Source organism: Convolutriloba macropyga, chromosome 7 (assembly GCF_964194025.1).
Source record: "Convolutriloba macropyga chromosome 7, txConMacr16.3, whole genome shotgun sequence".
Taxonomy (NCBI): Eukaryota; Metazoa; Xenacoelomorpha; order Acoela; family Convolutidae; genus Convolutriloba; species Convolutriloba macropyga.
In genome coordinates, this window is record NC_134474.1 from 32562824 (window position 1) to 32575732 (window position 12909).

At 33.3% G+C, this 12909-nt stretch overlaps 2 protein-coding genes across 3 annotated transcripts in view; one reads left to right on the plus strand and one right to left on the minus strand.

The window, feature by feature from the left end:
* LOC142342786 (eukaryotic translation elongation factor 2-like) overlaps positions 1-12909 on the minus strand; it is a 425342-nt gene that overhangs the window by 163932 nt on the left and 248501 nt on the right. The gene's annotated exons all lie outside the window — the stretch shown is intronic.
* LOC142342783 (uncharacterized) overlaps positions 1-12909 on the plus strand; it is a 99879-nt gene that overhangs the window by 83368 nt on the left and 3602 nt on the right. For both annotated transcript variants that reach the window (XM_075394349.1, XM_075394348.1), the window contains exons 8-12: positions 760-1083; positions 5590-5865; positions 6234-6397; positions 9775-9925; positions 12760-12881. In XM_075394349.1, coding sequence (XP_075250464.1) covers positions 760-1083; positions 5590-5865; positions 6234-6397; positions 9775-9925; positions 12760-12881 — 1037 coding nt within the window. The remainder of the gene's footprint in view (positions 1-759; positions 1084-5589; positions 5866-6233; positions 6398-9774; positions 9926-12759; positions 12882-12909) is intronic.

Here is a 12909-nt window from a genome sequence, read left to right on the forward strand (position 1 = left end):
TTAAAACCGCGAACGAATTATTTTTTGACGAAACTAAGTGACAAGATGACAATAATTCCTGTAGTTTTCGGATTCCGGTTACTCAGTCCTTTTCAAAATATCCTAGTTTTTGCATGGAACTGAAGTCCGCAAAATTCATCGAAATCATGCAAATTTGCGTAAATTCTCTATTAAAACGGAACTAATTTAATTCTCGGTAAAGATTGACCAAGTCAAATGAAGTCTGCCTTTGTACTGTAATGCATGAGCGGTGTAATATTTCTCAATCAATTGTTTCAAAATGAGCAATTTTTTCCTTTACTTAAAAAATATAATTGAAACACGTTAGTCAGTACTCCTACTTAAAAAGCAAATATAAAACAAATTTTTACTATAGAAATGCTCACTATAAGGTTCCAGAAATCAAATTCAAAGATTCTGTGCAACTCATGGCTTTCAAAATACCTACACTACAAACTTTTCTGCTTTGATTGGCGGAATTAATACGTTGCAGTGATTGTTATCTGATAAATCCAGAGCGACAAAGAGACAAATGGTTAGATTAAAGTAAGATCTTTTGCAAAATTGTTCAGTAGACAATCTCGAAAAACATAGATCCAAAACTTTTCCTCGATTAAATGCATATTTTAAAAAAGTTAAGTGTGCGCTGCACTTCTCAATTAGGTTTAAAAACTTGTAAGAAACTTTTTCGAATTTTTCTGTGCATTATCGTAATCTGTTATCAAAATTGGTGAATAGTACTACACTGAATATTTTTAGGTCCCGCAGGCGCACTCAATATTACCTTGAATTTGCTTGGGAAAACCGAGTACACAGCCAACATAACTGTGAATTTCTTGGGTGGAACTCCAGACTTAGTGCAACTGGCTGCTGCATCTTGCCACGATGGCAACAGCTCGTCATCTCCAGTTGCCTCCGAGTGCAACATCGACGCTCCGACTTCATACGAGGCGCCTCCAATTGTAGTGCTCTTGACTGGATTGGTACCCGGAAATAAATATACGTTTTCATCTGGACCTGTAAATTACAGGTCAAGTGGAGCTGATTTTACTGCATCATTGGACATTATAACCTTTTGCACTGGTAAGTCTGGCTGAAGAAAACGATACAAATCTTTGCCACATATTGCAAAATAACTCTGATAGCATTATCTAAACTCACAAGAGTTCATAATTACGTTTATTGAGAAGGCGGCCGAGCAACAATGTGAAACTTTGAAAAAGAAACCGTTATTATCGATTTCTGACATACGCAAAGTTGTCCCAAGCTGAATTCTCTAAACTCGGGTCTCCGATTGGGCTATTTTGGCGGACTAAAGTTGTTTTAATATCAAGACAATAGTCTTATCAGGGGCAGATTCTCGAAAACTGGAAGATTGTAGAGCAAAATCTGGACGTTATTGTCTAACAAGAGGGTAAAATCCGAGATTAAGGTCTTGATCAGAGGGCAGAGCCATACACAAGTTGAGGTGCCAGACGGAAGCGACCTCTGATCGGACTAAAGTCGAACGCACACGGTGTGTTTCCAGACAAAAATTTCAAGGTCTGGGGATTGGTTCAAGCGCACAAAGGCGATCATAGAATAATTCGAGCGCAGTTGATTCCTGCTTGATATATAATTACCCATCTGGTGATCTTTCCAGTTAACTGATAAAAAAAATTTGAGGTATTTACTCAAAAAAATTCAATGATTTTGGACCCTTTATATCTGTTTTCATGTTTTTCGATTTATTTTCTGATTTTAAATAATTAAAGGCTAATTTTTTTACAATCTTTTTTGTTCACTAGAGTTCACTATTATCTTTAGGTTATGATGCCAATTAGTGACACTTCAAATTTATACAGATTAGTTTTCTCTGAAATGAAAGTTGCATATTTTTTATTCTTTTGCATGTTTTTTGTTGTTTCCCCTTTTTTGTTGTTTTTTTGTCTATGAAAGGAGTTGAGCGGATCACTGATCTTGCAGATGAGTTTTCTTACGGCTCTTCGGAAGAATTGTGAAGCGCCGCGTTAGCATTCAGTAGCGATTTTCAAAAAAAAAACGAATTTCATTTTCAATTTCCTTTTCATCGTTTCCACCGTTTATACAGTTTCGCTTGTTTTTATCAGTTTGTATTCGATTATTGAATGAAAACTCTTTTTATTGTACGTTCCTTTTCCAATGGTTGCTCCGGAGTTTCAACCTTATACAAAAACGTTTTCAAGTATTATCAGACTCCGCTTTTCTCATATTAATTTTGAAGTAGTTGTTTTAAAAAGATAAGTGAAATAAAAGAGATAATTTTGCTAAGAGAGTAGTTTGATAGAGCCTAATTGCAAATCCATTTTGAGTCGGTTCCGGAGTTTTTCGCTATGATTGTAAACGAGTTAGTCTTCTTTTAATGCAAAATTTATTCTTTACTGTTTTGATTTTTGGAGTGACTTTTTCGCCCTTGATTTTTTCGTTTTGCGTGATATAAATTTTCACTCTCATTCTTAAGTGTCAGCAGCTGGATTCAAGTGGAGGAAGTTCACTTTTAAAAGTAAACTGAAAAGTGCGTCAAAATTGTTGTAATTTTTTGTTACGACCCCCACTTTAGTGCGGAATGAGGAACTATATACTCAACTGGGTTTTTTTTGTTCAGACAATTTTGGCCGATCGATATATTCATCGTAGAGAATTGTGAGTAGTATCAGTAAAAAGCCCATCAAGCGTAGAATACGGAATTAAAAAGATTTTTTGATTTTCAATTTTTACAGGGAGTTATCGAGGTTTAAAATTTTGTGAACATTCGACTATTTTTGTTCACATTTTCAGTAACTTTTGCTAATATAATTTAAAAACAGTTAAAATTTTTAACGGTAGAGTGTTGTTGTTACCGTTAGAGATAGAGGAGCCTTGCTGAATTGTTTGATTGAAGTTTTTTTTGGCTAAAATTTTTAAAATTTTCAAAATTTGAAATTTTTCATCAAAATTGGCACAAAATGCGTTTTTTTGAACAATTTGTTAAAGTGTGACAGACGTAATGATCTAGAGACTTTAACACAGACCCGCTAGTCTCAAAAAAGACTTAGTTGCAAAGTTGCAATTATGCGCCGTATCAAAGTCATCTGGAATTAAAAATTTGCCGTTTTTTTGCAGATTGAACTGGATAATTTTAAAAAATGCATCGTCGTTTTTTTTTAATATTTGAAGAATTTCACTAATTAATTGGTCTATTTCGCAAACACTTGTAACACTTGAACGGTTTTTTGGGCGCGCGACAAAATCAGGGAGAGGTTGGATATTATCATGGATTCTCAGAATCAGAAATTTTTTGGTTTTAATTTTGGTGCTGCCTTTTTTCAAAAAAAGTTGCTTCTTTTTAAAGTTATTTACTGACAATATTTTTTATTCACAGTTTCGTTAACGAAAACTCAGCTCCAATTTACGTAGAATTGAGGCCGAATGTAGATACAATTTGATTTCAGAGAATCAAAGGGTTTTTATGGCTTTGCGGAAGAATTGGCCAATGAGACACTTAATTTCTTTTCAATGTTTTGTTGAACCAGTTCTTACTCTTTTGGCAGTCTCATTTCTAATTCTCACCATACAAAGATTTAAATTGCTTCTTCAAGAGGTGTAAGTGAACCTTTTCTTTGCATTCCGTCGTTACTTAATGTCTCTTACGTTATTGAATGAATTGTTTTAAGAAAAATATTGAGTAGTTAAAGGTCTCCATGGCCAACTATAGATCAATAAGTGATTTTAATAACTGATATCGGTAAAAAGATAGTGGTTGTTTTGACTTTCTAAATAAAATTTTAAAAAAAAGGAGAATATTATTATTCAAATTATGCCTTTGCTTGGGTTCGAGTTTTTTTTCGTATTTTACAATGCTGTATCATTTTCGTAACTTAGCCTTATTATTTAGAGCTCTTTATAACGTTTGGTTGAACCAAATAATAATTTTTCTGTTGTTTAAACGTTTTAAATGATGTCTTCAGGGCTTAGACATTTTGTTTTAGAAGAATTTTGTTCTTTTTGCAGTCATTTTGTGATGGTCGTTTTATGAAAAGACGTTAAGACAACCAAAAGAGACGCAAATGACGATGTTATGGTCTCGCGGATAATACTTTATAGATTTTATAGCTTCAAAACTAAGGTTTTGTAAAGTTGTTTGTGAAACTTATTAGTTCAGATTGTATTTAATGTGATTTTATAGTCATATAATTTAGTCTCACAAATAACAGGCGCAAATAGTTTTTCAAGTAATTGAAAGACAATTGGTCTATTCTTTTAGTCGAAAGCTTTTGTGGGCTATGAAATTTGAAAATATTTGTTCTTTAAAAAAACACTTGATAGGTTTTGAGATTTGCTAATTTTATTTCTGTTAAGTTGTAGCTTAGCATCTCTATAGACAAGTCACATAAACTATCTAATGAAATACAATTTGCTGTTCGTAACTGTTTTAGTTTCCTCAAATAGTCTTTGTTCTTGGTACAACTGGTTTTCAAAAAAAATATTCGTGATTTTTGCATATTCGCCGCTTTTTGTAGGTTTTTGTTTTCTTCTCACAGTATCACAATAATGGATCTCCTTTGATTTACAGATATTGTTTTTTGCACAATAATGCAGACGAATTAATTGGCTAGGACATCGTTTTCGTGCATAATTGTTCGTGAACCTTTTTCCTTTTTGCCTGTATTCGTCGTTCTTTTTGTAGTCGTATGACACATCCTGGATAATGAAAGGCCTCAATCGCTCTCTATGGAGGCATAAAAAACTCTCTCAATAATTTCATTTGATGCTTAATGTTTCTGTTTCTAATCAGTCCGAAATTATTTCTTTTCAAAAAAGCAATTTTCTTATAAACTTTGCCCTTTTGCTTATTTCTTGTCGACTTTTTACCGAGTCGCATTGAGGAAAAGTCCCTTATTTTGTTCTAAAATAGTACCGATTATCTTCTTTGTATAAATTTTATCTGATGCCATTTTTATTTGGTTATTATTGGTTTTCAATAAATGGTTTTCAAAAATCAATTTGTAACTATTTGATTTTTATCGCTGTTTCTTCTGGTAGTCATATTATGGTAGCCACAGTTCTCAAATGCCCTCTAAGGTAGATTCTTTTATTCTTTTAGTAGTTTGTTGAACAATATGTTGATATGTTAATTATTTTGTCTCTTCCTCATTTGGTAGACAATTAAGTGAAAAGTGTAGATGAGCGGGGTTGGAACTTAATGTGCGAACGCACATTACTGAGCCTCCTTGTTTAATTGAGATTTTTTTAGTGGTTATAGTAGAATCTATTAACCTCTATTAACGTCATTTGAAGTAAAGAGTGAATTCAGTTACATCCCCCCAAATGAAGTAGGTTATAATAGATTCGAGCTTCCGGTAGTCGTTCGAGAGCAATTCTCCTGACGTTAGTCGGATATGTTTCATTTTCAATGAAACCATAACGAATTCATGAACGTCTTATAATCGGGCTGAAATGACAGAAGGTAGAAAATAATTAGGTTTAAGTGATAGGGCTGCACTCATAGAGAAGTAAAAACGATCAGGGTTAAGTGATATGGGTTAAAAAACGTGATAATAAGAGTTGAAAAGGGTGACAACTTTGTTTTAGTGCCTGCCGCGCCTGCGAACATAACTGCAGTAGAGGGTAATGCACTGACTGCCATTGATTACACAGTGTCTGGCGGCAGTCCAGGTGAGGTTGGAGGGTATGACGTCATTTATAAATTTTGGAATGGAACCGACTTCGAAGAAATTGGCTCTGACAACTCTGGCTCAATCGGTGGCCTGTCTGTAGGAACTCTGTATAAACTGATTGCGTTTGCTCAAAGTGAATGCAGTTCTAGTGAGCTATCTGAGGGGAATGCTACTGTTTTTTATGTCACCGGTTAGTAACAAATATGTCACATTTCAACAAACGAGCGTTCTCTATTTCTACTAAAAAAAAACTAGAAAAATAAATACATAAAAATAAAATGAAGAATTCAACCCCCTGATATCATAAAAGTGTGTTTTTAATGGAAACGGATTTTACCCAGTCCTGCTAAGCTGACGCTTCTTGTATTTAAAAGACCTTTTCTAACTATTTCATGTAAGATATTCGATGTCAACTAGGTTTTGTTAATCAAAACCAGTAGAAAAGTTTACTGATTATTTTTTCTCCTGTTTTTGATAACTGAGTTCATTGCGGTGGATCCTTTGAGTTTTCAATGTGTCCATGAATCTGAACAAGATTTCGCCGATGTCATTTTACAGCTGTGACTGCGCCAGCGAACACGGATATTACATTAGTCCTCAAAGACTCTACCAAAATCTGTTTCGTTTGGACGTACAATGGCCCCGACACTTTCAACGCAATCAAACTGGAATTGGTTCAATCTTCAACAAGCAAAGGCATTGAAACGCAAGGGGGACAGACTGTAAGTATTTATATGCTCGTCTCAATTGAAAAATTACGCATGCAATAGTTCTTATCTAAGGTCTAGTTTTTAAAAGTTTTTAAAAGAATGATCCGAGCAAAGTGTTAGGGGGTTTATGCAGGTGCAACTACTGTGAAAATGGACCTTGAAACTGGATTTGAACCAGCATCTCTTACTTGCAAGCCTAGTGTGCTGCCCATTTACATCAAATGGTCTTAAGCTTTCGAACTTGGGCATCTCTTATAACCCGTTCTCACGTTTTTTCTTGTTCCTCAACGCTTCGTTTCTCTAGCCAAGATACGTTGACTAAGTAGAGCTTTTTGTCAAGCAATGTGAGGCTTATCTTATGAACAATTTACCTTAGGTTTTTTTCTCTTAACCTTCTAACACAAAGAGTGTTTTAAAAATTGTGTTTCGTGAGTTTAATTTTTCAAATAAAGACGCTCAATTACGTGTCATTGCCTTGGTTGAATTGGCATATTGAAGTATATCGGATTTTATATACCAAAAATGGCCTTTACTTGCAGCTTATCGAACTAACTTTTCTCACTTCTCCTCTTTGATAATGATTGCTCAAAAGCGACAAAAATAAAAGCGTCTAAAGGCAAAAGTAATCTGATTTATGGAGATCTCCCAATTGCATGAAGATCGAAAAAAAAGTTAAATGCATAAAGATTTAGCTTACTATTCTAACTAAACTTACTCGCCTCTTATTAAGGGAATTTCATGCGTGGTAGTTGTCAGCAATCAACGTGATACATGCAATAGCTGAGATGCTTTAAGCTGAGCGTAGCTGTAATTTAGTACTCTAGGTTTTTTTAAATTTAAAGACTTTGCTGTACTTTCAGTTCCTCTATGCAAATGGGACTAAGTGAAAATATTATTTTATCTATCTCATTCACACCTTACCTATTGGTTCCACCTAACTTTCACACCTAACTTTTGTAGTGTTGTGAAATTTATTGTATTCAGGTCAGTTTATTGAATTCATGTACTTTTTTTAAAATTAAGGTGCCATTGTATCTAGTTTGATGAGAAAAAATTATCAGCTAAATTGGCTGCTCATATTCAATCGCAAAATTTATCTTGCCTTGATTCACATTCGGCTATTTTTTACCCCATTAGTTTTGCAAATAGTCAGATAACTTGAAACAAATGAGTTTGTGCTTAGGAAGATGCAACGGATTTCCATTAGGTTTCTTCGACTAATCTGAATTTGTAGGAACTTTTTAACTGTTTTTCGTCAGCTTACAAGATCTGATTCCTAGCAATTTTTAGCCCGCTGCAGAAAGAAACTTCGTTAAAAGAAGTTGACATTTTTTAGTTTGGTTCCCAGTAATTTTTCGATTTTTAATTTTTTTAAACTGTCTTTGTACTCCCTGGTGCTAGAATATTTTTGTGCAGTTTGCAGACGACAAACTCATAAACATGAATAAAGTGAGTGAATACAACATAAACGTCTGTACAATGGAAAAACAAAAAAGGAATAATCTCAGCAAATCATATGTCCTCTAACATTAGCTCTAAATTGAAAAAAAAGACCTCATTTAGTATTCTCCCCAGTCGAGACCAGATGCTTATCTTGCAAGATTCTGGCAGAAAAATGGTTATCTTGCAAGATTCTTGGAAGTTCGTTCCGGTCGAGCTGTCCTCTTATTGGCTCCCATTCATGCAACACATTTCATTTTGACCAGAAATTTGCATAAGAATCAGTTGCGTGTATTTTAAGAAAAATAATAAATCTAAATAGATTTTGAATCTGGAAATATGAATTATATGAAGAAAACAAATTAAAATCTGCCTTTGAGAACTGTTAACACAAAATAAATTAATATTAAAAACTGTTTTTTCCAACTTTGTCAAGATTTACAAAACTACACGTCTAGATTATCTTTTCTGATGAAAAAAATTGTGTGATGCTATTCTTGGCATCTTAAACAGCTTCCTTTCATTTAATTCAGCTCCCTGTGCTTAAGTTTTTTTGCCAATGCCCAAAAAATGTGATTATTCACGGCTTGCCAATTTTTGAGCTTCGAAGGACTTTAGAAGAGCTTTTGCGCAAATCTCTTATTGTCAGAATTACTCGCATTAATCAATTCATCTTGTAGGATCTTGTGCAAAAAAGTGGATATATTAGAGGATTCTGACAGAGAAATGATTATCTTGCAAGATTCTGGCAGAATGAATGGTTATCTTGCAAGATTCTTGCAGCAAAATGGTTATCTTGCAAGTTTCTGGCAGAATGAATAGTTATCTTGCAAGATTCTGGCAGAAATCTTGCAAGATTATGCATAATCTTGCAAGATTCTGGCAGAATCTGCCAGAATCTTGCAAGATAACCATTCGAAATCGACTGCGGCTTATATTGATTGAAATTACTTGAAATGGTAACGTGGATGACGTCTCAACAAGTAGACGTGTCAAAATATAGAGCTTTCAACAAATATGATTGGTTAAGAAAATTAAAACACTATTTTTTGCGTTTAAATTACATAAATTTGACATAGACTAATTCTATATCTTATAATTTACTGCCTCTAGCCATGCCTCGCGGGCCATAGCCATGCCTCAGTGGACCGTGAGACTTGATATAAATCTATCACAACCGAACGTGTAATTAGTTTCCCACAAAAATACACACATTTTTCTTCTCATTCGGTTTAATATGACTTCTTAACAAAATCATGTTGTCTTTTTATCCTATTTTGTTGTGGAGCATTTGTTGTGCAATTAGTGAATCAGAAAAACATTCTTTTCCCATTTTCTCAGATCTGATTGGGGAGCAATAAAATTTCTATATTTTAGTACGTCTGCCATTTTCACTAGCACCGGTAACGTCAATTGGTGTACTCAACTTTTTACTGCGAGTCAGATTATATTTTTGTTTTCTGTTTATAATTTGTTTACACAATTTGATAACTTTTGACATAAATTTAGAGTGCTGATTCTGATCACGCCTAAACCGGAACAGGAGCAAAATTAGAGTACGAAAAGCTCTTAATTTTTCTGTACAAATTCAAAGAAAGAGAAAAGGGCCTTTCAACAAAAAAAAATCGATTTCTCGGTAGTTGTTTCCTGATCATGAGCAACAATTTGATTTCTGTTGGTACTTTATTCGCGATTTTTGAACCGATAAGTTTAAAATGATCTCCCAAATCCATTTTTAGTTAGTTTAGGTGGAGTTTTTGTTTGGTCAATGAAAAGTCTACAAAGTCTTGCCATGCCAGTTAATGGTTTCCTGCGTTTGAAAATCAAAGATATTATAATTGTGAATTGAGAATTTGTGGACTAAGGATGTAAAATGGTATATAAAGGAGAATTATCTGCGCACAGTTACACACTGCCGTTTTTAATTTTTACTGGTTGAGCATTTTCAGGCTGGACCAGGAGTGATTTGCGTGGTTCACGGTAGTCTTGTGACCGATTCTGAAGCAGAAGCACAGTTTGCTGTAGGCAATATTATCACAGCTGAAGGAGAAACTTACCAGGGCTTTTCAGATCCGACTAATAAGACTGTCAATACAACTGGTAAGAAATTATAAGAAACTAGGAGGCTCTGCAGCGTGCTTTTGTATATAATAATCTGACCTGCGCCCCTCTCTCATTTGAGAGCCCTGCTCAGCCGTTCACTAAATAGATCACAGAATAGAAAAAATTTAAAAAAAAACTGGTTTGACCGGAAAAAATTTTCACCAAATGAACTCGGTGAAAATCTCTCAAGCAGATTTATTAATTCGTATTTATTGTTAAGGGAGATTTGTCAAAAAAACTAAAATTTTTCAACAAAAATATATTTTGAACTTGTTGCAAATTTCTGTTAACAATCAGATTTTTCAAAATTAAATTTCCTAATTTAAGAATTATATCAGTGTCTTTGCGAAAATGAAATGACAATTAAAACTGATATGATCTTGAGATAACATAAATTTTGAACAAAATTAGTGTCTCCCATTAGCTTACTAATGCCTGGCACTCCTTGAGTTCTTGGACACCCTAACGACAAGAAAAAGAAACATATGAGCCGGTTAAATATAAGCCTATTTAAATGTTTCACAAAAAGCTTGTAGGCACAATATTTTTATTGCACCATAAGATTCTTCAAGAACTTAGAAAAACGGACGCACCTAGCATGTAAGAGGATAACGGCTCAACTTCAACACAAAACTTGAAATTCAACGAAGGAAAAAATTTAAAGTATTATTTTTATGCGGATTTTTGTCATGAAATACAAAGCGTTTTGGTGCAAAAAATAACAAGAGTTTAAAGTAAGTTTAGTTGATTTGACGTCTAAATTTCTAGGAAAAAAGCATTAACTATTCTGACCAATTTCAAAAAACTTTCCTTTCTTCGCAACAGGAACTTAAAATTTCTTTCAGATAAGATTTCATTCGCATTCTAGATAATTTGAAATAATAGGTTAAAAGTCAGTTTTGCCAATTTGAAAGCATGTAAAGTATGTTTTTATAATTAGTTTTATCCAATTGTTTTCCTTCCGTCTAGACGGATCTGTTATTGTTTAAGAATATCTTCCTTGTTTGAAGTTTAAATGATTATAAAAATGGATTATTCTGCAAAAGCTTTTTTTTCTGGTTGAGCATAGCAATTAGTACATTTTTGTCAGCTAGAGCATAGTGAAAAAACAAGAACTTTTGTGATCAAAATATCACCGATGGAATTGCCGTTCAATAGCGACAATAGCAATGAAAAATTGGCGACTAATCCCCCAGAAACAAAGTATGATCAAGGAACTGATACACTTGATCAAAGGCTTAGACTCAATTACACTTGTCGCTAGATTGCACACAAAGTTAAAGTGCAAAATCTATCTACCGGTTTTCAAAATTCGAGTGCGTCAAATTTATTCGCACTTGCTTACTCTCCTGACCTTAATATATGCGTGCAAAAATTAGCTATTGCTGACATATATATATATATATATATATATATATATATATATATATATATATACTCGAGCAAAACAAAATGAACGAAATGTATGTCATTGAAAAGTTTGAAAGCAAACAATTAGTAATAATTGAATTCAAAATTACAGCTAATTGAAAATCAAATGTGTCGAAATAAAACAATAAGTTTGGAAGAAAACTCATTGAAAAACCAAAAATCTACAAATAGTTAGAAAGTGAACAATCATTCTACTGAAAACGAAATGTCCACAACTTTGTCACAATATATTTTATTCTCCCTAATGAAGATTTTTTTTTCTGCAAAATCGGTATATAGATTAAATCGAAAAGATTGATAAACCGTAATGTTATATTTCTATTAGATATTTTTAGGCCTTTATAAAAATTATAAAGGCCTAAAAATATCCAACTGTTTCGGATTTTAACCAAATTTATTAATTATTCATGGCATTGCAAATTGATTTTCAAAAATTGTCAACTGAATATAATACATTACTTTCTTCTTTAAACGCATCATTGAAGCCTTTGAGATCAAAATTAGTCCTTGAGTTTCCAACTGATAATATTTGTTGATCTTTGAGTAATTTTTTGTTTATTAAAGTGCCACTAAGTTTGCTCAACAAAAAATTTATGTCGAGTGAAAAGGATTAAAATATTTTTAAGTTTTGGAAATTTTTTCTTCTAAAATCAAGTTTTGTTCGACAGAACTCATTATTTTCCAAATCAAAATGAATTACTCGCCATAACAAAACAATGACATTGATTTTACGAGAGCATAGATGTTGCTAATATGAATAATGAGCTTTCAGTTGTGAAGGGGAAGAGCAAAACAAAACTATACCAACTATTTGAATACCTTTTAAGTTACTGTGAGGGACAAACTTGCATGTTTCTATTTCCGGATGTTTTTGAGGATTAAAACGCCAATCATTGCCCATTAAACAAAATACAGCAACAATATCATTTTTAATAAATACAAAAATATAACAGGATCTTTATAAGGTTTAAGCGAGCAGAAGAACAGTTTTCAAAACTTCAGCTACAATCTAAAGTGCGGAGCATCACATATTCTACTATATAACTAGTTTTATACTCATCGCAGCAGTATTAATTGGGCTGCTACCAGAATTTAACATAATACCCTATTTTTATTATAAATTTCAAGAAGAGGAAATGCGGCAGGTTTTATGTAGTACAATTTTGTGGCATTTGATTCATCTCAAAAGAGCTAACATTATTTGTTAGGTACGGTGTGAGTGAATGATCGCCTATCATGATCACAATTTATGAAGCCTGTAAAAAAATTCTATTCTTTTCTCTAAGGCACTGACTCCTATCAGATAGGCTACGTGGACTAATTAGCATAGAAAAACACTAATAGACAAGATTACTAGGCCACAGAGAGACCAACGAAATTTTGATTGTTTCCTGTTTTAGACTTCAAATTGTTGTTGAATTACGAGAACAACTGCACAGAAAATATAGAAAATTGCACGGCGACTGCATCCTTAGACAAACTCATTGACGTCTATAAGAACAACGCAACTATTGAACTTACAGTGAGTACCATTATTCTAGTCCTGAAAT